The sequence below is a fragment of the Manis pentadactyla genome, chromosome 3 (assembly GCF_030020395.1).
Source record: "Manis pentadactyla isolate mManPen7 chromosome 3, mManPen7.hap1, whole genome shotgun sequence".
In the NCBI taxonomy this organism is placed as follows: Eukaryota; Metazoa; Chordata; class Mammalia; order Pholidota; family Manidae; genus Manis; species Manis pentadactyla.
The window spans coordinates 153,333,656-153,358,506 of record NC_080021.1 but is presented as its reverse complement, the minus strand read 5'-3'; the positions used below and the strand labels follow the sequence as shown (position 1 = coordinate 153,358,506).

General features: G+C 38.5%; 1 protein-coding gene across 1 annotated transcript in view; it reads left to right on the top strand.

Moving 5' to 3' along the window:
- Window positions 1-1,161: 1,161 nt before the first annotated feature.
- The window catches only part of CFAP95 (cilia and flagella associated protein 95), a 122,080-nt gene continuing 98,390 nt past the window's right edge, over window positions 1,162-24,851 (top strand). Inside the window, 1 exon segment of the mRNA XM_036893466.2 lies at window positions 1,162-1,370. Within this exon segment, the coding sequence (XP_036749361.1) occupies window positions 1,234-1,370 (137 nt within the window). The 5' untranslated portion in view covers window positions 1,162-1,233.

The following is a 24,851-nucleotide window of genomic DNA, read 5'->3' as shown; positions in this document are numbered from 1 at the left end:
AGTTTGAATTTTTGTGTACATGTGGCCAGCTTAAAGCAAAACATTTCCATGAAGACTATGGAAGCCCAGGTTAATCTAAGGTAATCAAACAGTAATCATTCATTCATGCGTTCATTGAACACTCTGAAATGATGCCATGTACTAAGCCAAGTCAGAGGGATGGCCATAATTAAGTATAAATGTCCTTAAGGTGCTCACCTGAGCTTGGGGAGGAGAATTCTAATGGGTTAAATATTCTTTTCTTGGAAAGTAAAAAATGAAGTACCTTTCTTCTGCAAGACAAGCTATTCAATGATTTCTTGAAGGCATACCATAGATGATCTTTTGAAAATCTTCTCCCATGAAACTCACAACATAATAATGTGATAAACTTGTATTGTCACAAAGTGTCAAATGTTAAAATGAGGAGAATTTGTCTAGTTTTGGGTTGCTGAGTGCCCTGGAGCCCTAAACTGTACCTAGAGCTTGGGCTTTTTAGCGTTACAGCCTGAAGGGACCTTAGATTTTTATGTCCACCTTGTTCCCTCCATGGTCCCATCCTATCTTCATTTAATGAGGAAAAAGTTCGTGCAACGAAAGGTTGAGAAAGTAGCTGAAACTGGAACCTGCCAGGCCTTTTTTAACCCTGGACTTTTCAGCTAATCTGATGAATGTGTCTGCTCCTCCCCTTTTTCCGTTAGAACAGCTGTATAGAAATAACATATTTAGAGTGAGGGGTGTTCTCTTGCCCCCATTTAGTCAGTCTTAAATAATTTGTAAGCATAAACTTGTAGTGGCAGCAGATGATGGATAGAAAAAAGAATTGGCGCAAGACCCTCCTGAACCCGCCGGCTCAGGTCTCAGATTCCCTTAGCCCTTACTTGACCCGCTGCTCCGGCTTGACTCCGCCCAGCAATTCTGAGGAGTAGATTGGTGGGCGGACGAAACTACAGATCCCAGGATACAATTGCTCCCCCCCCCACTACAACCTTCTTTTAGCCCGGTCACTCCCCTCGTTGCATTCTAGGAAATGTGGTTTCTTTCTAATCAGTAACCAAGCAGTCTAGGAAACCTGGGCTATTATGTTGGAGGGATCCGCCCCTCCAATGGCCCCGCCCCCTCCATTGAAAACCCAACCCCCACCCCTGCTCCAGGTTGCTTAGGAGATGAGAGACGCCGAATCTTTGTTGGTGTCTGCGTGTAGGGCAAGATTGGTGCAGAGGGAAATCCCTGAAGTCTACCTGGAGTGCCGCCATGGAGAGCTCGGACAGGCGCAGCCACAGCCACTGCGGGCTGGAGCTCAGACCCATTGACTTGCTGGAGCGGAAGGGCTCCCTGACCCTCCGCTCTCGGCACAAGAAATACTCGAAGCCCGTGTTGGTGTGTTCCTGGTGAGCGAGCTCTCTGCGGTTCCCGGGTGCTGGGAGAGGGAGAAGAAGGGAAAAGATGAGGTAGGAGAGGAGAAGAGAGCAACAGAGAGAGGGCAGGGGAGGAGAGGATAAACAGAAGAGAATGAGAACAAGAGAAGAGCAGAGAAAGAAAGAGAACGGCGAGAAAGAAAAAGAGACGAGAGAGGTAACTGGGAAAGGAGGGAAGAAAGAAAAGAAAGGGGAACAGATCTTCAAAGGAGAGATGGAGAGGAAGCAGTGAGAGTTGGGGCACAAGGAAGAGGAGATAGGAGAGTCCCCCGAAAGCCGCTCCCCAGCACCCACGGAGGCGGCAGCCGGCCCCCTGCCTACCGTGTTCATAGATCCCTACGCAGAGAAAGGAGTGAAGGGTGTTCGCAGAGGCCTGAGAGTCATGTTTCTGAGACCAGCACATACACATAAATGTCAGGGTCCACTAGGAGGCCAGGGACACAGCAGGAGGGAGATGTCTGTCTGTTCAGAGAATGGCCTCCAGGACTGCCATTTCTTGGGGGCAGTGAGGCACTCTGAATGTAACTCACTACTAGAAGTTAATGTTAAAGAGAAAGATCTTTTTCAAGTGGACAGTGCTTCTCTCTCTTCTGCACTACCATTGCTTTGAAAAGTTGCCTTATGGACAGCATAGACATCATTAGCAAAACCACAGAAGAACATAAATGAGAAGGAAATGAGGAACTTGTTGGAAGAGAGTGGTCTAACACTGAAAGTCATTCTGGCCACTGCTGGAAATGTAGAGTTCTTTTTTCTCCACCAAAACTATTAGTTCTTATTTATTTATTTTTTATTTTGCTATTATTACTGTACAATTACATGAGCAATATTGTGGTTACTAAACTCACCCTATTATCAAGTTCCCACCACATATGCCATTACAGTCACTGTCCATCAGTGTAGTAAGATGCTATAGAATCACTACTTGTCTTGTCTGTGTTATAAATGTAGAGTTCTTATGCTACTTGTTTTCCAAAGAAAGTTTGGGAGCAGGAAGAATTAAATTCAATCGACAAACATTTATGTGCCATGCACTTTGCTACATATCAAAGACCCAGAGATGGATAAAGTGGATTGAATGAGATCATTTGTGTAAAGCATTTAACACCATGCCTGGTACATAGTAAAGAATTCAATAATATATGGTAGCTAGTACCATTTTTTTAAAGTAAAGTATCATTGATATACAATCTTATGGTTTCACAAAAACAACACTGTGGTTTCAACATTCATTCATATGATCAAGCCCTCACACTCTATTACAGTCACTGTGTATCAGTGTAGTAAGATGCTATAGAGTCATTATTTGTCTTCTCCGTGCTGTACTGTGGTAGCTAGTACTATTTATTTAGAATAACATAATGGTTAAAAAGCTTAGGCTCTAGGTTTGAATACCAATTCTACAGCTTGTGAGATGGCAAGTGACATGACTGCTCTAGGCCTCTGTTTCTGCATGTGGAAATGTGAATGATAGGATTATCATAAAATTAAACATTGTATTTTGTGTAAGTACCTTTTAACATATAGCCTGGAACATAGTTAGCCCAATAAAGGTTATATACATGTATTAGAACATGGTCATTGACCTCAAGGAATTCCATAGACCAGTAAGGAGTATGTAAAATAATTCAGCATAATCTGATTTGTGCAATATAAAGATGACTATAAAAGGAAATAGGAGTAGTTCTCTATAGTTGGCAAATACAGTCAGTCCTCATTATTTTTGGATTCTGTATATTTACGAATTCACCTACTTGCTAGTTTCTTTGTAGCCTCAAATCAATCCTTGCCTTTCACGGTCGTTATGAATATGCACAGAGAGGCAAATTGGTTTTGGTCACCACTGTCTCCCCCACCTGCCCCACATTCCTAGTTGAAGTCAGAGTGACACTCTGCCTTCTTCTTTCAGCTGTCATGCTGTAAGCAAGTGTTCTTCTCGAGGACTATTTAGGGCCATGTTTTTTGTGTTCTTGTGCTTTTTGTTGGTGATTTCATTGTGCTGGAGTGCTTTGTGTTCCTAAGCATAAGGGGACTGTGATGTGCCTTACAGACAAAATATGTATGTTACATAAGCTTCATTCAGGCATAAGTTATAGTGTTGTTGGCTGTGAGTTCAATGTGAATGAATCAGCAGTGTATGTCAAGTAAGGTGTCTTTAAGCATTAACACATAAAAGCAGGCTGTGTATTAACTGGTTGATAAAAAAGTGATCGGAGGCTCCAGGCAATCTTGTATTTCCCCAGGAGCAATGGTTCAGTATTTGCCACAGTTTCTGACTGCTTTATAGAACATAACCTCAAATAATGATAATCAGTTGTAAAATGTGAGAAACAGTTGGATTTCTCTAAGCTGCATGTGCTGCTGGCACCCTTGTTTTTCTTCTATATCCAACCAGTCACCAAGATCTGTCCTAAAGTTCAAATTGTACAAACTTCCAAATGAATAATGTCACTGACCCTTTGTTTGAATACATTCTGGTCACAATTATTTGCTTTCTATTGACTTATTTTATTGTATATTAAAACTTTTATGGAATTGTAATATTTATTAGTTTTTTGAGTACCTACTTTCTATAATATACCATTTGGGTAGCCTTCCAACTGGGTGTTTGATCAATTAAGTGACTATACCTGAATATTTGCAAAATAGAATCTGCAACTGGGAAAAATTCTGACTTAATTCTGCTTGTATAGCTTGAACATTTGAAGGATTCCTGTGTTTCTCTTTATGTGGCATATAATACAAGTCTTTTTGACTTCACTACACACATTGGTTACAGTTGTGTATCAGAGATATGATAAAGTGTTATACCCAGGATGGTTAGTAAAGGTATCTCTGATCCTTTACTAGAATAAGACATTGCCTAGGAGGCATCTCTTCCTTGCAGCTGGAGTGGTGGATAAAGCCATATTACCTGCACTATATTTTGATGCGTCTGAGTGAGAGAGGCCTTTCTAGAAACTGTCTTTCTCTATTCATTCCTGTATCCTTTATGGAGCTATATCATCAGATGGTTCCACCAGAAATTCTAGTTGAAGGGAAATTTTGTCTTAGGTTATCTTCCCACTCATTGGAATAATGGTATGCTAAATACCAGAACAACCAGATTTGCCTTTCATAAATTCTCTGGTGTGAGACTAGTTCTTACATTTTCATATGTTTACAGCAGACTTCAGAGATATTATGAGTTCAGTTGCAGACCACCTCAATAAAGCAAATATCACAATAAAATGGTTCAAATAACTTTTCTAATTTCCCAGTGCATATAAGTTATTTTTATATTATACTATACTCTATTCATGTGTGTAATAGCATTATGTTTGAAAAATGTACATACCTTAACTTAAAAATTTTTTAATTGTTAAAAAATGCAAACCATCACCTGGGCTTCCACCGAGTTGTAATTTTTTTGCTGGTAAAAGGTCTTGCCGCAATGTTCATGGCTGATGACTGATCAAGGTGGTGGTTGCTGAAGGTTGGGGTGGCTGTGACATTTTCTTAAAATAAGACAGCAGTGAAGTTTGGCACATTGACGGTCTCTTCCTTTCATTAGTGATTTCTCTGTAGCATGTGATGTTGTTAGATAACATTTCACCAATAGTAGAAACTTCTTTCAAAATTGGAGTCAGTCCTCTCAAACCCTGCCCCTGCTTTATCAACTAAGTTTATGAAACATTCTAAAGCCTCTGTTGTTATTTTAATCATTTTCACATCAACTTCACCAGGAGTAGATTCCACCTCAAGGAGCCACTTTCTCTCTCATCTATGAGAAGCAACTCCTCATCCATTAAAGTTTTGTGATGAGATGGCAGCAATTCAGTCACATTTTCAGGCTCCACTTCTAATTCTAGTGTTCTTGCTCTTTCCACCCCATCTGCAGTTACTGTCTCCACTGAAGTCTTGAACCCCTCAATCCATGAGGGTTGGAATCAACTTCTTCCAAACTCCTATTCATGTTAACATTTTGACCTCTTCCCATGAATCATGACTATTCTTAACGGCATCTAGAATGGTGAATTCTTTTCAGAAAGTATTCGGTTTACTTTGCCCAGATCCATCAGGGAATTCCTCGGGCATCTAAAGCCCTATGAAATGTATTTCAATAAGACTTAAAAGTCAAATTTACTCCTTAATCTATGGGCTTCAGGATGGATGTTGTATTGGTAGGCATGAAAACAACATTAACCTTGTTGTAGCTCTCCATCAGAGCTCTTGGGTGACCAGCTGCATTGCCAATGAGCAATAATATTTTGAAAGCAATCTTTTTTTCTGAGCAGTAGGTCTCAACAGTAGGCTTAAAATATTCAGTAAGCCATGCTGTAAATGATGTGCTGTCATCCAGGCTTTGTTGTTCCATTTATAGAGCACAGGCAGACTAGATTTGGCATAATTCTTAAGGGACCTAGAATTTTTAGAATGGTCATTGAGCATTAGCTTCAACTTAAAATCACCAGCTTCATTAGCCCCTAACAAGAAAGTCAGCCTATTCTTTGACATTTTGAAGCAAAACATAGTCTTCTCCCTAGATATGACAGACCTAGATGACATCTCCATAGGAGATGTGACCACTGAAAATGTGTTATTTATTGTAGCCACCATCATGAATTATCTTAGCTCAGTCTTCTGGGTAACTTGCTTCAGCTTCTACATCAGCACTTGCTGCTTCACCTTGTACTTTCATATTAGGGAGACAGTTTCTTTCCTTAAACCTCATTAACCAACCTCTACTACCTTCAAAATTTTCTTCTGCAGCTTCCTCACCTCTCTCAGACTTACTCGAATTGAAAAGAGTTAGGGCCTTGTTCTAAATTAAGTTTTGGTTTAATAGAATGGCGTGGCTGGTTTGATTTTCTATCCAGACAACAAAATCTTTCTCCATATTGGCAATAAGGCTGTTTTCTTATCATTCATGGGTTCACTGGAGTAGCAATTTAAATTTACTTCAGGTACTTTCCTTTGCATTCACAACTTGACTATCACAAGATGCTTTCAGCCTGTCTTGGCTTTTGACACACCTTCCTCACTAATTTAATTGTTTTCAGCTTTTGATTTAAAGTGAGAGACAAGCAACTCTTTCTTACATTTGAAATCTTAGAGGCTATTGTAGGGTTATTAATTGGCCTGATTTCAATATTTTGTGTCCAGGGAATAGGGAGACCCAAGGAGAGGGAGAGAGGAGGGGAAAAGCCAGTCAGTGGAGCAGTCAGAACACACACAATTATCAGTTAAATCAGTCATCTTACATAGGTGTGACTCGTGATGCCCCAAACAATTGCAATAGTAACACTGAAGACCACTGATCACAGATCACCATATCAAGTATAATAATAATGAAAACGTTTGAGGTATTGTGAGAATTAGCAAAACGTGATATAGAGTATGTACAAAGTGAGCAAATGCTGTTGAAGTGGAAAATGGTGTTGATACACTTGCTTAATGTAGGGTTTCCACAAACTTCCAATTTTTAAAAAAAGCGACACCTTCAAAGTACAATAAAGCAAAACACAATAAATGAGGTATGCCTGTATTTATTTTCACTCATTTCTCCTTAGCCAAATTGACATCCAATAATGAGTGATGATAATTTAAAGCCAAAAAACTTCACTCAAGTCTCCATGGAAACAGTTCATGCTCTGGTCTCCATGGTGACATACAGAGTTTTAAGGGCTCAGGTTAATTTTTATGTATTTGTAATTTCAATTACTCTTCTTTCCTACCTAAACCCCAAATTAAAGAGCCTGGACATTTTACCCTACCCCTCATCCTGTAGTAGGAAGAAAACAGAAAGAGGAAGGAAAAAAATGAAGAAAAACAAAATGTGATAATTGTAGGCTACTTCATAGTTTTAAAGATTTTTACACAAAATCATTTGGTCCAGGGAAAAAAAGAGTTTTCTGTGGGGCTCTTCATTTACACACTAATGTGTGTTTGAACCTATGTATTTAAGGCACTCCACATTCAGAGGAGAATAGTTTCAAGGCACTAGGATGTCATTAGTATACTAAACAGAAAATAGAGATGAATTTTCTAATTTGCTATATCATTCTTCCTGTATTTAATCAGCAACTTTCTCAGGAAATATTTAGTATTTAGTCTCTCATATCACTAAGGCCAAGCTAGAGCTACATAGATCCTCTCTAGCCAGCAATCCCATCTCCTCACATCTCCAACACACACTCTAACACTAGTACAAAAAGGCAAAGAAAATAAGGAACCACTTTAGTAATGACATGTTGCAGCCTGCCTCTTTACTGAAATCCATAAATGTTTCCTTTTTCCATCAAGTCTCCATCTTTCTCCCTTTAACAACTCAGGCCTTCAATCAGAAGATTCTTACCTCTTACTTTGTGCATGTTTTAAATGAGTTTGGTTGTGTGGTTTCCATGCACATAGCATAAAATTTGGAGAGGGGATAGAAATGACTTAAAAGGGGCTTTTTGGGTTAATCACGAGAAGTGAGAAGAAGGCCAACAGGTGAGAACATAATGGGTACTCAATTAGTATTCATTAAAGAAATGAACAAATGATCAGATAAAAGAGTACATGAAGAAACCTGAAAAGCACTGCAGACTGGGGGCTCTCTATTTTATACTTTAAAAAGGTCTTGAGGTAAAAAAATACTACACAATAGCATAAATCCATAATAAAATCAGAGTCTATTTTCACAGCCATGATCCTGATGCAACAGAATGACATGGAAGCATGATTGGTCATCTCTGTATACATGAGCTTAGAGGGGCGTAATGCATTAGACTTCTCACTGGAATTGTGAAGTTTGAAAACAGTATCCAAACTTGTGCTCTTTTCAGTTACAGCCATGACTTACTTGGGACTGATAGGAACTAAGGAGATTTTAGTTAATATAAGGATAAATGATATGTACACTTTAAAAAGAAATTTCAATTTTTTTCTTAACTCATAATTGAAAAAAATCTCAAATATAATGTCATGTGACCATCTGATATTATGTAATAGTAGACCAGTAACATGTAGACTGTCTACCAGGCAGCAGAATTGGAAATTCACAGACAACTCAGATGCATGCATAAAATTTGTTTTCTAAAACTGAATCTCATGGCTTTTCCACTGTTGATCACTAGAGAAAAATTCAAGCATGCCAGTTAAAAGATATCTCTGTCTTTTAACAAGTTTGAACAGTTTGTTTTAGGTTAAAATAGTCTCTTTCACAACTGTGCCCACTCTTTCTGAGTCCTTCCTACCCAACCTTCTCCTCTCCCCAGCGACATCTGTGTGTGTGCTCATGGGGCTGAGGTTACTTGGTATTTTGGTGGTGGGAAGTGAGGTTCCAGGATCTGCGTGTGGGTACTTGTTCTTGCTCACTTAATCCTTTATCCAACTTCTGTGCCTGTTGCTGGTGGATTTGTGGCTAATCCACTTGCTTTGTTGAGGAGCTGTCTCTGCTTATAGATTCAGTCCCACTTTGGCTTTTGCTGGCACTGTAGATCTCCCAGTCATGCTCATCCACCCCCAGCCCCTGACAGGCTGGCCACCCCACAACCACTGTAGCAGAGGCATCGCATCTCAGTATGGCAGCCCCTGAGCTAGCCCACTGCCACTCAATTCAGCTTACATCAAGTGCCCTATGAAGAGGTTATGTGTACACTGTGGTTTGCCCAGGATCATTTACTTCCTTTGGCCTGGAACTTATTAAAAGCCCTTCTTTCACTTTCTAAAGTAAATTTAAAAGATAAATTATAAGGTCACCCTATTTGTGCCATGTGTAGGAGCTTCTGGGTCTTGTTAATAGAAGCTTAAGAAATTTTGACCTTTCATTTCTCAATAATGCCTGACTTTGTAGAAAAAGATCTCAGTCAGTACTCAAAAGTTCCATTTTGTTAGTCAGAGGCTAATCAACAGCACTTCATTTTTCTTCATATTCTTGACTAAACAGTCCTAAATCTTTGCAGGGCAAATGTGATGCTTCTGATTTGTTAGAGCAAAAATTATTCTAAAATTAAGCAAAGAGCAAAGATTAATATTTGAAAACATCATCTCAATCTAAGTAAAAAAAAGGCAGCATGTATGAATTCCTTTGTTAAAAATATGTGCTATATGCATTGAAAAGAGACAAAAGGGTATTCACCATATAATACAAAGTTTTTATTCCTGGATGGTACATTTATAAATTATGTGTTCTTTTCTTTTTTTCTCTTTGCCTATTCTACATTTTCCATAATGAACATAGCATGTATTATTTCCATAATAAGAATGAAGTTACTTTAAAAAATCTGGTGTCATTTTACCCTGAAGCGAAAATTCTCTAAATGCTCAAAATTTAGACACATATTTCATTGCTTTCAGAGTCAGATTCACTCTTCATGGTTTATTATGAGTCTTTTAAAAATACCTTTTTAATTGCTAGTTTATGTTGGATAAAAGGATGATGCTATCTATAGTCATTTAACCACCCTTTCACTCTTGTCTGTGTAGATCCTACACCACAGTTATTTTTAATCTAGTCCTACATTCTTATTCCTCAGTATACACATGTACCCACAAATGCTTTTGAATGTAATAGTTTTGGGAGGAAACACCTTATTTTCTGTTTTTCAAGATGAAATCCAAGACAGTCTGCATTCTTTAGCCCTGAACATATTTTTCTTTCAATGCTATTCTCTTTTATGAAATTTCAGTGAAATTTTTTTCTGAAAATTAGTGATGATAGAATTGTTGTACCTTGACCTTTGTGTAAGATATTGCTTAACTTAACTGGTGGCCAGAAAAAAACAGTTTTGCTTGCAAGATGAACTCTTGTAAGGCAGTGTATTACAGGACAGACATTTCCCCATGTTGATGCACTTGGATTAAGCAACATCATTGCTATACACAAATTCCTCTGCCTGAGTCACCCCCTTCCTACCTTTGGGAACATCTACCACCTGGTCCACAGGAGCCACCAGAGCCCCTCCTCATCATTCTGCTGCTGTGGTCTTTCCTCACAGGTAGTCACAAATACTTTATAACCAACCTTTCTTTCTCTTACTGATGATCTCTTTCTAGGTAAGGGTGTAGGGAGAAGGGAGGAGGTTACCAGAATGTAGGGCTTAATGACATTTTGATAATAAGAGGTTCAGTCTATGGACACCAGGACACCCAGGCACAGGGCTCAAGGTTTTTTAATAGTGCTAGACTAGAATTGTTAAAGAAACCCTGAGTTGGCTTGGGAAGCCACCCCATTGATACTATTTTCAATATGTACAGGTCAGACTTCTTTTGGTTGTTAAGTAAAAGATACTTAACTTACAGTAACCTAAGGAAGTAGGAGACTGCATTAGCTCATGATATTAATGGAATAGTTGATTACCAGATAAGGAGGAGGGCAGGATACAACTCAGTCTTAGGACTGAGTTGACTAAAAGATGTAAATGAACCAGGTCTCACTTCACTTTTCTTCCCTCCTCCTCTGTGTGTTTGCTTGATCTTATCATGAAGACTATGGTAAACATTATGTTGCAGTTCTGGAATTAATATTTTACATCTTCATCCCACAAATAAAGGTTAGTTTTAAAGAATTTTGTCTTGAATCTTAAAATTCCAGGTCAGATATCCATTTATGGGTTAAGTATTTGTTTGGAATCATCTGACAGGGCAAAGTTAGGTAGAAATATGGTAGCTTTCCAATAGCCATGGGGCAAGGTGGACATAGTCAGGAAAGGAAGGAGTACTGGGCTGATAATCCTATAGATATCCACTATGTCCCATCCTCTCCTATAGATATATACTATATCTACTATATACTATAGATGATTACTATAGTGGAGAATGAATTCTAAATTCCAAACACCCAATTTTGTAGCACAAGTTTAGAATATAACCCATTAATATATTGGGGATTCCTACGTTAGCTGTCATTTTGACTTTAAACACCCCCAACCCCACCTAAATGGCACCTACACAATGAAGTTTAAAAAAGTTGGCCTCAGCTGTGATAGGCAGAAAACAGAAATCTTTTGTAGCGATTAGGTGAACATATCTTTGCAATGCTTTAAAAAATTTAGTTCTGTATAAATTTGAATATTTTATTACTTTTTTGAGAGACACCAATCTTTTATTACTGTGTCCCTTAATTTTGAATTATAATTACATTTTAATTGTTATTAGTCACAAAATTTATTTTCCTTATTTTTATTTAACTAAGTTTTGATGCATTAACAAAGATAAGTAATTGGCAGAAAAATTATAATATGTTTCTTTGGTAAGTTGTTAGATCCCCAATCAGATTGTTCCAGGTTCAATCAAACATAAGAATTAATATATGCCATTTAGTTATTACAGAGAATTCAGCTTCCTTTTATAGAAAGTAGTAGGAAGAGTATTTTGAAATTAAAATGTATGAATGACTTATCACAGTTTTTTTAAGCACGTGGAAAAACACTGAGATGCGCAGCCAAGAGCCAGAAGCATTAAATGAGTTTTTGAAAGAAAAATCGCTTAAAAAATGTTCTTATTTCTAAACAAAGAGTTCTTTTTTGAATGGCATTTGTCAAAAAAATTTATTGAACCATTGCTAAATTGCAGGCACTCTGCTGAGTCTTGGATTGGACAGTGAGCAGGACATCCTCCCTCACCTCAGGAGATCAACATTATGAGACAGGAATAAGGAAGGCTAAGTTGGCATTTACTATGTACCATGACTGGGGTAACCATGGTGCTCTGGGAACATCCAAGAACTCTTAGACCTGTTGGACCTGGGAAAGTGTTAGAGGAGGTTATCCCAGCTTCTAGGATTCGCATGGGGAGCTGAAGATGCACATTAGTTAGTTTATAACTGAGGGCATCACTACCCTTCCCCCAGAGTGTTTTGAAATATATGCAGGCGTTTTTGATTATATAATGACTGGTCTGTCTAGAGCTATCAAGTGTGTAATTTCAGAATTGTTATTATTAGTTGGAGGGGTGGCTCAGCATCTTTTTTTTTTTTTTTTGTAGATAATTATTTATTGAAGGGTAGTTGACAAACAGTATTACATTACATTAGTTTCAGGTGTACAACATAGTGATTCAACATTTATATACATGACAATTCTAGGTACCAGCTATCACCATACCAAGCTGTTACAATATCTTGACTATATCCATTACATCCCGGTTACTTATTATTTTACCATTGGAAGTGCGTACTTTTTTTTTTTTTTTTGTGAGGGCATCTCTCATATTTATTGATCAAATGGTTGTTAACAACAATAAAATTCCGTATAGGGGAGTCAGTGCTCAATGCACAATCATTAATCCACCCCAAGCCTAATTTTCGTCAGTCTCCAATCTTCTGAGGCATAACAAACAAGTTCTTGCATGGAGAACAAATTCTTACATAGTGAATAAGTTCTTACATGGTGAACAGTACAAGGGCAGCCATCACAGAAACCTTCGGTTTTGCTCATGCATTATGAACTATAAACAGTCAGTTCAAATATGAATACTCATTTGATTTTTATACATGATTTGTATGTGGATACCACATTTCTCTCTTTATTATTATTATTTTTAATAAAATGCTGAAGTGGTAGGTAGATACAAGATAAAGGTAGAAAACATAGTTTAGTGTTGTAAGAGAGCAAATGTAGATGATCAGGTGTGTGCCTGTAGACTATGTGTTGATCCAAGCTAGACAAGGGCAATAAAACATCCACGTATGCAGAAGATTTCTCTCAGAACAGGGAGGGTGAGGTTCTAAACCTCACCTCTGTTGATCCCCAATTTCTCACCTGATGACCCCCCTGCGACTATGCCTGTCTTAGGTTGTTCCTCCCTTGAGGAATCTTACCCGTCTCTGGCTAACCAGCCATCTTCCAGGGCCATACAGGGAAATGTAAAGTTGGTAAGTGACAGAGAAGCCTTATTGTTTGAAATGGTTAGCTTTTTATTTCTTTGCATATTTATGCCCTGTAGCTTCTATGCCCAGCATTTGTCTTGAGGTATCTTTACCACTTGGAAGAATTATGATACTCGGTAAATTTGATATGAGGCACAAATTCTATTTAAGGGTTGTAATTAGGAAGGAAGAAGAAAAGCTATAGAAGTAGCAGGTGGAAGAAAACATGGGAAGATTGATTATTTCTTTGACATATCTTCTTGTAGAGTAACTTCAGCATGTATAGGTTTTAAGCTGCTACTTAAATTGCGCACACACATTAACATAATAGGAGTATAGTTACATAACCAAAGCATACCTGTAATTACCAGCCATCTCCAGTGAAACCAAGAAAACCAGTTAGGCACCTTAGGCATTTGTGAAAACTTATCTATGATATGGTGGATATTGTCCAACTGAACTTGAACAGTCTGAGAGAAATCAGACAAATTAAAACAACCCATTCCTGGGGAATGTTCACATCCCTTCTGTTCTTTTAACAGTAAATAGTCTGTAGTTGTAAGATTTTGGAGTGCTACAATTTGCACTTCTCCTAATTCTTGATTGAGTTCCAACAGTATAGATCCAGTCAAATCTGTTGTTTTACTGTATGCACAGGCCAGCTTAGATATCCTTCCTCATTCCCATGGCAAGTCCAGGAACTGGTGGGATGAGTGCATCTACAGCTGTAGCAGTGCGTGGATCTTTGCTGGGGTATTTTGATGATCATCTTCTGGCATGAGTCTTCCAGAGAGTGCTGATGTTGGAAGTTCTTTTTCATATCGTATCTTAGTTCATTTTCGGGGTAGCCCAATTAGGCTTTGATCCTCTGTATAAATACAAACAGACCCTTTGCCTACACTTTTATATGCCCTTTATACTCTTGTGTAGAACTCATTGGAGGTTACCACACAGGAACTGCCCTTTTTTTTTTTATGGTATCACTAATCTACACTTACATGACGAATATTATGTTCACTAGGCTCTCCCCTATACCAGGTCTCCCCTATAAACCCCTTTACAGTCACTGTCCATCAGCATAGAAAAATGTTGTAGAATCACTACTTGCCTTCTCTGTGTTGTACAGCCCTCCCATTTCTTCCACCCCCACATACATGCTAATATTAATACCCGCCTAATTCTCCCCCCCCTTATCCCTCCCTACCCACCAACCCTCCCCAGTCCCTTTCCCTTTGGTACCTGTTAGTCCATTCTTGAGTTCTGTGATTCTGCTCCTGTTTTGTTCCTTCAGTTTTTCCTTTGTTCTTATATTCCACAGATAAGTGAAATCATTTGGTATTTCTCTTTCTCCGCTTGGCTTGTTTCACTGAGCATAATACCCTCCAGCTCCATCCATGTTGCTGCAAATGGTTGGATTTGCCCTTTTCTTATGGCTGAGTAGTATTCCATTGTGTATATGTACCACTTCTTCTTTATCCATTCATCTATCCATGGACATTTAGGTTGCTTCCAATTCTTGGCTATTGTAAATAGTGCTGCGATAAACATAGGGGTGCACTGATCTTTCTCATACTTGATTGCTGCATTCTTAGGGTAAATTCCTAGGAGTGCAATTCCTGGGTCAAATGGTAGGTCTGTTTTGAGCATTTTGATGTACCTCCATACTGCTTTCCACAATGGTTGAACTAACTTACATTCCCACCAGCAGTGTAGGAGGGTTCCCCTTTCTCCACAGCCTCGCCAGCATTTGTTGTTGTTTGTCTTTTAGGTGGCAGCCATCCTTACTGGTGTGAGGTGATATCTCATTTTAGTTTTAATTTGCATTTCTCTGATAATTAGCGATGTGGAGCATCTTCTCATGTGTCTGTTGGCCATCTGTATTTCTTTTTTGGAGAACCATCTGTTCAGTTCCTTTGCCCATTTTTTAATTGGGTTATTTGTTTTTTGTTTGTTGAGGCGTGTGAGCTCTTTATATATTCTGGACGTCAAGCCTTTATCGGATGTGTCATTTTCAAATATATTCTCCCATACTGTAGGGTTCCTTTTTGTTCTATTGATGGTGTCTTTTGTTGTACAGAAGCTTTTCAGCTTAATATAGTCCCACTTATTCATTTTTGCTGTTGTTTTCCTTGCCCAGGGAGATATGTTCAAGAAGAGGACACTCATGTTTATGTCTAAGAGGTTTTTGCCTATGTTTTCTTCCAAGAGTTTAATGGTTTCGTGACTTATATTCAGGTCTTTGATCCATTTTGAGTTTACTTTTGTATATGGGGTTAGACAATGGTCCAGTTTCATTCTCCTACATGTAGCTGTCCAGTTTTGCCAGCACCATCTGTTGAAGAGACTGTCATTTCGCCATTGTATGTCCATGGCTCCTTTATCAAATATTAATTGACCATATATGTCTGGGTTAATTTGTGGATTCTCTAGTCTGTTCCATTGGTCTGTGGCTCTGCTCCTTTGCCAGTACCAAATTGTCTTGATTACTATGGCTTTATAGTAGAGCTTGAAGTTTGGGAGTGAGATCCCCCCTACTTTATTCTTCTTTCTCAGGATTGCTTTGGCTATTCGGGGTCTTTGGTGTTTCCATATGAATTTTTGAATTCTTTGTTCCAGTTCATTGAAGAATGTTGCTGGTAGTTTCATAGGGATTGCATCAAATCTGTGTATTTCTTTGGGCAGGATGGCCATTTTGACGATATTAATTCTTCCTAGCCACGAGCATGGGATGAGTTTCCATCTGTTAGTGTCCCCTTTAATTTCTCTTAAGAGTGACTTGTAGTTTTCAGAGTGTAAGTCTTTCACTTCCTTGGTTAGGTTTATTCCTAGGTATTTTATTTTTTTTGATGCAATTGTGAATGGAGTTGTTTTCCTGATTTCTCTTTCTGTTGGTTCATTGTTGGTGTATAGGAAAGCCACAGATTTCTGTGTGTTGGTTTTGTATCCTGCAACTTTGCTGTATTCCGATATCAGTTCTAGTAGTTTTGGGGTGGAGTCTTTAGGGTTTTTTACATACAGTATCATGTCATCTGCAAATAGTGACAGTTTAACTTCTTCTTTACCAATCTGGATTCCTTGTATTTCTTTGTTTTGTCTGATTGCCATGGCTAGGACCTCCAGTACTATGTTAAATAACAGTGGAGAGAGTGGGCATCCCTGTCTAGTTCCCGATCTCAGAGGAAATGCTTTCAGCTTCTCGCTGTTCAATATAATGTTGGCTGTGGGTTTATCATAGATGGCCTTTATTATGTTGAGGTACTTGCCCTCTATTCCCATTTTGCTGAGAGTTTTTAACATGAATGGATGTTGAACTTTGTCAAATGCTTTTTCAGCATCTATGGAGATGATCATGTGGTTTTTGTCTTTCTTTTTGTTGATGTGGTGGATGATGTTGATGGACTTTCGAATGTTGTACCATCCTTGCATCCCTGGGATGAATCCCACTTGGTCATGGTGTACGATCCTTTTGATGTATTTTTGAATTCGGCTTGCTAATATTTTGTTGAGTATTTTTGCATCTACGTTCATCAGGGATATTGGTCTGTAGTTTTCTTTTTTGGTGGGGTCTTTGCCTGGTTTTGGTATTAGGGTGATGTTAGCTTCATAGAATAAGTTTGGGAGTATCCCCTCCTCCTCTATTTTTTGGAAAACTCTTAGGAGAATGGGTATTATGTCTTCCCTGTATGTCTGATAAAATTCCGAGGTTAATCCATCTGGCCCGGGGGTTTTGTTCTTTGGTAGTTTTTTGATTACCGCTTCAATTTCGTTGCTGGTAATTGGTCTGTTTAGATTTTCTGTTTCTTTCTGGGTCAGTCGTGGAAGGTTGTATTTTTCTATGAAGTTGTCCATTTCTCCTAGGTTTCCCAGCTTGTTAGCATAAAGTTTTTCATAGTATTCTCTAATAATTCTTTGTATTTCTGTGGGGTCCGTTGTGATTTTTCCTTTCTCGTTTCTGATACTGTTGATTTGTGTTGACTCTCTTTTCTTCTTAATAAGTCTGGCTAGAGGCTTATCTATTTTGTTTATTTTCTCAAAGAACCAGCTCTTGGTTTCAATGATTTTTGCTATTGTTTTATTCTTCTCAATTTTATTTATTTCTTCTCTGATCTTTATTATGTCCCTCCTTCTGCTGACCTTAGGCCTCGTTTGTTCTTCTTTTTCCAATTTCGATAATTGTGACATTAGACCATTCATTTGGGATTGTTTTTCCTTTTTTAAATATGCTTGGATTGCTATATACTTTCCTCTTAAGACTGCTTTTGCTGCGTCCCACAGAAGTTGGGGCTTAGTACTGTTGTTGTCATTTGTTTTCCATATATTTCTGGGTCTCCATTTTGATTTGGTCATTGATCCATTGATTATTTAGGAGCGTGTTGTTATGCCTCCATGTGTTTGTGAGCATTTTTGCTTTCTTTGTACAGTTTATTTCTAGTTTTATGCCTTTGTGGTCTGAAAAGTTGGTTGGTAGGATTTCAGTCTTTTGGACTTTTCTGAGACTCTTTTTGTGGCCTAGTATGTGGTCTATTCTGGAGAATGTTCCGTGTGCACTTGAGAAGAATGTATATCCTGTTGCTTTTGGATGTACAGTTCTGTAGATGTCTATTAGGTCCATCTGCTCTACTGTGTTGTTCAGTGCTTCCGTGTCCTTACTTATTTTCTGCCCAGTGGATCTATCCTTTGGGGTGAGTGGTGTGTTGAAGTCTCCTAGAATGAATGCATTGCAGTCTATATCCCCCTTTAGTTCTGTTAGTATTTGTTTCACATATGCTGGTGCTCCTGTGTTGGGTGCATATATATTTAGAATGGTTATATCCTCTTGTTGGACTGAGCCCTTTATCATTATGTAGTGTCCTTCTTTATCTCTTGTTACTTTCTTTGTTTTGAAGTCTATTTTGTCTGATAGTAGTACTGCAACCCCTGCTTTCTTCTCGCTGTTGTTTGCTTGAAATATGTTTTTCCATCCCTTGACTTTTAGTCTGTACATGTCTTTGGGTTTGAGTTGAGTTTCTTGTAAGCAGCATATAGATGGGTCTTGCTTTTTTATCCATTCTATTACTTTATGTCTTTTGATTGGTGCATTCAGCCCATTAACATTTAGGGTGACTATTGAAAGATATGTACTTATTGCCATTGCAGGCTTTAAATTCGTGGTTACCGAAGGTTCAAGTATCTTTACTTTAGTATCTTACTGCCTAACTTAGCTCGCTTATTGAGCTGTTATATACACTGTCTGGAGGTTCTTTTCTTCTCTCCATTCTTATTCCTCCTCCTCAATTCTTCATATGTTGGGTGTTTTGTGCTGTGCTCTTTCTAGGAGTGCTCCCATCTAGAGCAGTCCCTGTAAGATGTTCTGTAGAGGTGGTTTGTGGGAAGCAAATTCCCTCAGCTTTTGTTTGTCTGGGAATTGTTTAATCCCACCATCATATTTGAATGATAGTCGTGCTGGATACAGTATCCTTGGTTCAAGGCCCTTCTGTTTCATTGTATTAAATATATCATGCCATTCTCTTCTGGCCTGTAGGGTTTCTGTCGAGAAGTCTGATGTTAGCCTGATGGGTTTTCCTTTATAGGTGACCTTTTTCTCTCTAGCTGCCTTTAAAACTCTTTCTTTGTCCTTGATCTTTGCCATTTTAATTATTATGTGTCTTGGTGTTGTCCTCCTTGGGTCCTTTCTGTTAGGGGTTCTGTGTATTTCCGTGGTTTGTTCGATTATTTCCTCCCCCAGTTTGGGGAAGTTTTCAGCAATTATTTCTTCTAAGATACTTTCCATCTCTTTTCCTCTCTCTTCTTCTTCTGGAACCCCTATAATACGGATATTGTTCCTTTTGGATCGGTCACACAGTTCTCTTAACATTGTTTCATTCCTGGAGATCCTTTTATCTCTCTCGAAGTCAGCTTCTATGCGTTCCTGTTCTCTGGTTTCTATTCCATCAATGGTCTCTTGCATCCTATTCATTCTGCTTATAAATCCTTCCAGAGTTTGTTTCATTTCTGCGATCTCCTTTCTGGCATCTGTGATCTCCCTCCGTACTTCATCCCATTTCTCTTGCATATTTCTCTGCATCTCTGTCAGCATGTTTATGATTCTTATTTTGAATTCTTTGTCAGGAAGACTGGTTAGGTCTGTCTCCTTCTCTGGTGTTGTCTCTGTGATCTTTGTCTGCCTGTAACTTTGCCTTTTCATGGTGATAGGAATAGTTTGCAGAGCTGGGATGAGTGACGGCTGGAAGAACTTCCCTTCTTATTGGTTTGTGGCCCTCGTCTCCTGGGAGAACAGCGACCTCTAGTGGCTTGTGCTGGGCAGCTGCGCACAGACAGGGCTTCTGCTTCCTGCCCGGCTGCTATGGAGTTTATTTCCGCTGTTGCTGTGGGTGTGGCCTGGTTCGGGCAGCTACTCCAAAGTGGTGGAGTGGCGTTGGGGGGGGAGTGGCCTGAAGGCTATTTATCTCCATAAGGGGCCTCCCTGCTCCCTGCTGCCAAGGGGTTAGGGTGCCCAGAGATCCCCGGATTCCCTACCTCTGGATTAAGTGTCCCGCCCTGCCCCTTTAAGACTTCCAAAAAGCGCTTGCCAAAACAAAACAGCAAAAAAAAAAAAATTGGTCACTCGCTTTTCTTATGTCCTCTGGCTCCCGGCCTCCGGTGCCCGCTCACTGTTAGCAATAACAGTTTCCTAGTATCCAGGGCCCTGCACTCTGGCCCAGATGGCTGGGGCTGGGTGTTCGGCAGTCCTGTGCTCCGTCTCCCTCCCGCTCTGCCTGTTCTCCCGCCACGAGTTGGGGGGATGGGCACTCGGCTCCCACCAGGCCGGGGCTTGTATCTTACCCGGTTCGCTAGGCGCTGGGTTCTCTCAGGTGCGGATGTGGTCTGGATATTGTCCTGTGTCCTCTGGTCTTTATTCTAGGAAGGGTTGTCTTTGTTATATTTTCATAGATATATGTGGTTTTGGGAGGAGATTTCCGCTGCTCTACTCATGCCGCCATCTTCCGCCCCTGAAGTCCTGGCTCAGCATCTTAACAGCATTTATCCATTTATCTATATGATGCCTAAGTTACATATCCATAAACCTACTGCCAGATAGGTGGGGACAGCCGATCTAATATGTATCTAGGGCCAACGCATTTAAGTTAGCTAGGTTGGATAATGCCATTCATAGCAAATGTGCATAGCAAAACTCCTAATAGATCATCACAGAAAGGTTTTTCCCCATTCATTACTGTACAAGAATCCTGAGCTTTCAGAACTCAGTGGCACCTGCTCTCATTATAGGGGTGCATGCCAACAAACCAATCAAAATTTAATTGCAGGCAGCCTCCTTGAGGTTAAGATATTATGGCCTTACAACAATACCTTGAAATCATAAGTATATATGTTGGGTGAATTATTAGAAAAATTCAGTCTAGATAGGTTGCCCATTTTTTTAATTGGAATTTTTTGTATGTTAAACAATCCTATAGTAAGCATAAATTTTTTGGAAAAGCTGCCTCTTTTTGGTTTACACTTATGCCAAAGTGAATGTAATGAGTGTGATGTGATCCAGTCTATGTCTTATTGACTCACGCTTGCCTGTGTACCTCTGACAAGTGAGTAGGTCAGGGCATATCAAATGTCCTGCTAGACATTCAGGCACAAATAAGAAATTTACTCCGTCATAAAAAACCACCTGGGCCTAGTACTGTTTTGGAGGATAACTCTTTTTTGCTTTGACAACTTTCTCTATTTTTTATTTGGGAATTATCTGTTTAGACTTTTTGTCTCTACAGAGAACAATTTTGGTAAATTTTCTTTCTTAGAAAGTTATATATGCCATCTAGCTTTCCAAGTATATTTTCATAGAGTTATGGAAAGTTGTCTTTAATGATTTTAAAAATGTTCTTCTATTTTGATGGTTCTATCCTATTTTCTAACAACTTTAAGGTATAATTTGCATACCATACCAATCAGCCTTTTAAAGTATATAATTCAATGTCTTTTAGTATATTCATAGAGTTATGCATTCATCATCACCATCAGTCAATTTTAGAACATTTTCATTAACCCCTCTCAAAGAAATCTTTTTCCCTTTAGCTATTATCCCAAATCCCCAGCCCTTGAACCTTGAGCAATCACTAATCTACTTTCTATCTCTATAGGTTTGCCTATTGTGGACATTTCCTATAAATGGAATCATATAATATATGTGGTCATATGTAACTGACTTCTTTTACTTGGCATAATGTTTTCAAGGTTCATCTATATTGTATTATGTATGAGTCCTTCATTTCTTTTTATTGCCTAATAATATTCCATTGTATGGATATTATATCCTTTACTTTGTTTGTATCTCCCCCTTTTTCTTGATTTTTTAAATAAGAGTTTGTTTACTTTGCTTGCTTATTCATTTATTTTGTTTTCTAACTTACCTGCTTTTATCCTGAATTATTCTATCATTCTGATTTCTTCTGCTTGTTCTTTTTCTACATTTTTAATTAGATGTTTCAGTTATTTATTTTCATGGTTTCATTTTTTCTGATTTAAAGTTTTGAATTTTTTTCTGGGTACTGCTTTGGCTATATCCTATGTACTCTCAAAAGTGGTATTTGTTTTTATTGAAGTTTTTAAGTTGAGCAATTTAAGTTTTATTGGTCTTTGATTCAAGAGTTGTTTGATAGAGTGTTTAAATATCTCCAGATTGAAGAAATATCTCTTTTAAATACTTCTATCAGGAAAAATGAAACCATGAAAATTTCTAGTTTTATTGCATTGTCATTTATACCTACCAAACATATTGAAGTATTTTTTCTTAATTTTTATGAAAATGAAGTTCCATGAACACTTGGAGTTGTATTCTATAAGCAGGTCACAAAATATTGGTTTCACTCTTTACATATGCAGACTATGCTCACACCTTTACCCAAGGAAAATGATCCAAATTCCATCTAGTCATGGTCAAAAATCCATGACCTCCATGTTGTGCTAATGTCTTGCTGCTAATTCTAGCTGTGGCTCTACTTGGTTCAAAAACTATAGAGCCAAAGATATATTTTCTGCTCCCTCTGTATATACCTAATATACAATGGTGGAGCAAGGACAAGGTACCTGTAATAAGCATTCCCACTCAGAAAGAGGAGGGATGGAAGTGACAGAGCTATTATTTGCCCACCATCTTATTAAATCCTGTTTGGCAGATGTTGTTAGGGAGCCCTACATTGGTGTCAGGAATGTGCTTTGATCCTGATTCTGCTTTCTGGTGGCAGCTTCCTTTTCCCACTGTTCTCTGCAGTCCTTGGCTCTGCCCTGTGTGTGATCTTTTCTTTTACATTATTCTCCCTGACCGCATTTGCAATGGATTTTGTAGAGTGGATGTCCTCCTGTGAGTTGTTTGGCTTTCTCAGTTCATTTCCTGTTTCCCAGAAGCTTGGGGGCCAAATGATATTTTAAATGTTGAACAGTTAAAGGATTTTTAAATGTGGACTCCTGACTTATCTGAAAGTATAATTCTTAAAAACTTAGTTTCCTATTTGTTTTAATCCAGTTAGTTCCACCTGCTGGTAACCTCACTCTTAATTCTTTCCAGACAAAGTAATAAGACTTGCTGTATTTCTTTATTTTTTTCTCCTCATAATACCTTGAATGTCACTTTGAGACTGTTGTAGTTAGAAATCAGAAACTCTGGGAATTTCTGTTTGGCTGTCTCCTTAAACAGTTGTTTGCTCCAAAGGCAACTTAATTCACTGAGAGGGTCTAATGATAGGATGAGACTGCAAGGCTGAGGTTTAATGAACTTTGTCTCAAAAAAGTCTTTCTGTTTTCTCTCTTATTGTTTGAGATCTAAAAGTAATTGGCTTTTGTAACATTTAAAGTCTCCACATTTTTGTAATCTTTTATTTCCCTTTATCTTCTTGTAAACCAGCCAACTTCCTGAATTTATCTCTTTCTCTCTTTTTAAATACTTTGGCAAAAACAATTTTCAATAGGAATTTGCACAGAGAGCTAACTGTTTTCCAAGCTCTTTCCTAATCTCATGATACACAATAGGACTCTTCACATACTGTGGCTATCAAATCTTTGGCCTTCCCAGCCTTCAGTATCAGTTTGCCATTAGCCAATTGCCATGTACTTTAGATTTTGGTTACAGACATCTACCCTACTTCTGGTACTAATTTCTATGTGAAAATAGACTGGGCTTAACCTGTGATAAGAAACAGCTCCAGAAACTTCAGTGACTTAACATATAGAGGTTTATTTCCTAGTCACACAAAGTCCACTGTGGGCTTTTGGTGGGGGTGGGCACTCCTGCTCATAGATACTCAGGGACATAGGCTGATTGAGGCTCTGTTATCTAGAAGGTCATTGATCACTCTGGCAGGGGAAGAAAGAGTCGAGAGTTGTACAAGAGCTTTTACCATCTCAGCCCAGAAATGATACATGTCATTTCTGCTCATATTTAGTTTGCTTGCCAGAACTAGTCAAATGGCTCCATTAACTGTAAGAGAGCTGTGAATTTCTTGTATTTCCAGGAAAGAAGCTGTATTGGTGAACACAATGTCCATCACACAGAGAAGGCTTTCTTGTAAGACTCTCCTCCTGGGTGGGCTCTAGGCCTAGACTTTCGTCTCTCTAGCCCCGAAGCCATTATCCATGGGTAATATTGGCAAATACTCAGAGGGCATCAGCAGATTTGGTATTTTGAAATTCTACTTATCCCTTTGGTTATAGGTTTTCATCCAAAAGTTGACCTGGACATTCTTCACTGGATTTTCAGTTCTTAAATATTTATTTCAATGTGTTGGAATTTGAAGATACCTCTTTTATCAGCATTTTCCATTGTTTTCAGTGAAGCAGTTTATCTGCGAAACCATGTAGTTTGGCTGGCATTCTGAGAGTTCTCACCCCTGGCCTGTCTCATTACTGAGATTTCCTGCTACAGCCCCCTGTCTCCACTTCTTCCATTTGTTTTTGACTGAATCTTGGATGCTTATGGTAGTCCTTGCTCATGATGTAATCTGGGGATTATAACATTGTACTTTGCCAAAAATTCAGTTTGCTTTTAATTTTTCCATTTCCTTTGCTGCTTTTGAATGATCTCCAGAAAGAAATGGGGAAAAAATGCTCATTCCTGTAGCTATGTTCATAATGGAAGACTTTTAACACTAGATTCAATTCATGAAGAAAGTCTTGTTCATTTGTTCCTAAAGTGAACAAAATGAATTGTTTTGAAAGCAAAGAACCTTGTCTTATCTACTCAGTAGGCATTGTTCATGGATTCACACAAATGTGCATTAAAATGGGACTTAAGCTCACATAATATAATCTCTTGACATTATTCTCAAATAATTAATTCAGTTTATTTAAGCCAGTAATATTAAGACTTTAGAGATAGGAACTTACACAGGTAAGTAGGTGGTTGCTTTGTGTTTTGTAGGGGGCAAACTGGTTTTCATGCCCTTTATACAAGATATACTGTGAAGTGTTCTTTGGACTACAATAATTACTAATGTATAATACACTTTAAAAACTCTGTCTTTCTTCAGTCCTACTCTTCCACCTTTCGGAGTGTCTTTGACCAGTTAATATAAGCTGTTTCTGGAGGGGAGGATAAGAAAACCATAAGAAGTATTCCAGGATTTGAAGATAATTGTAAT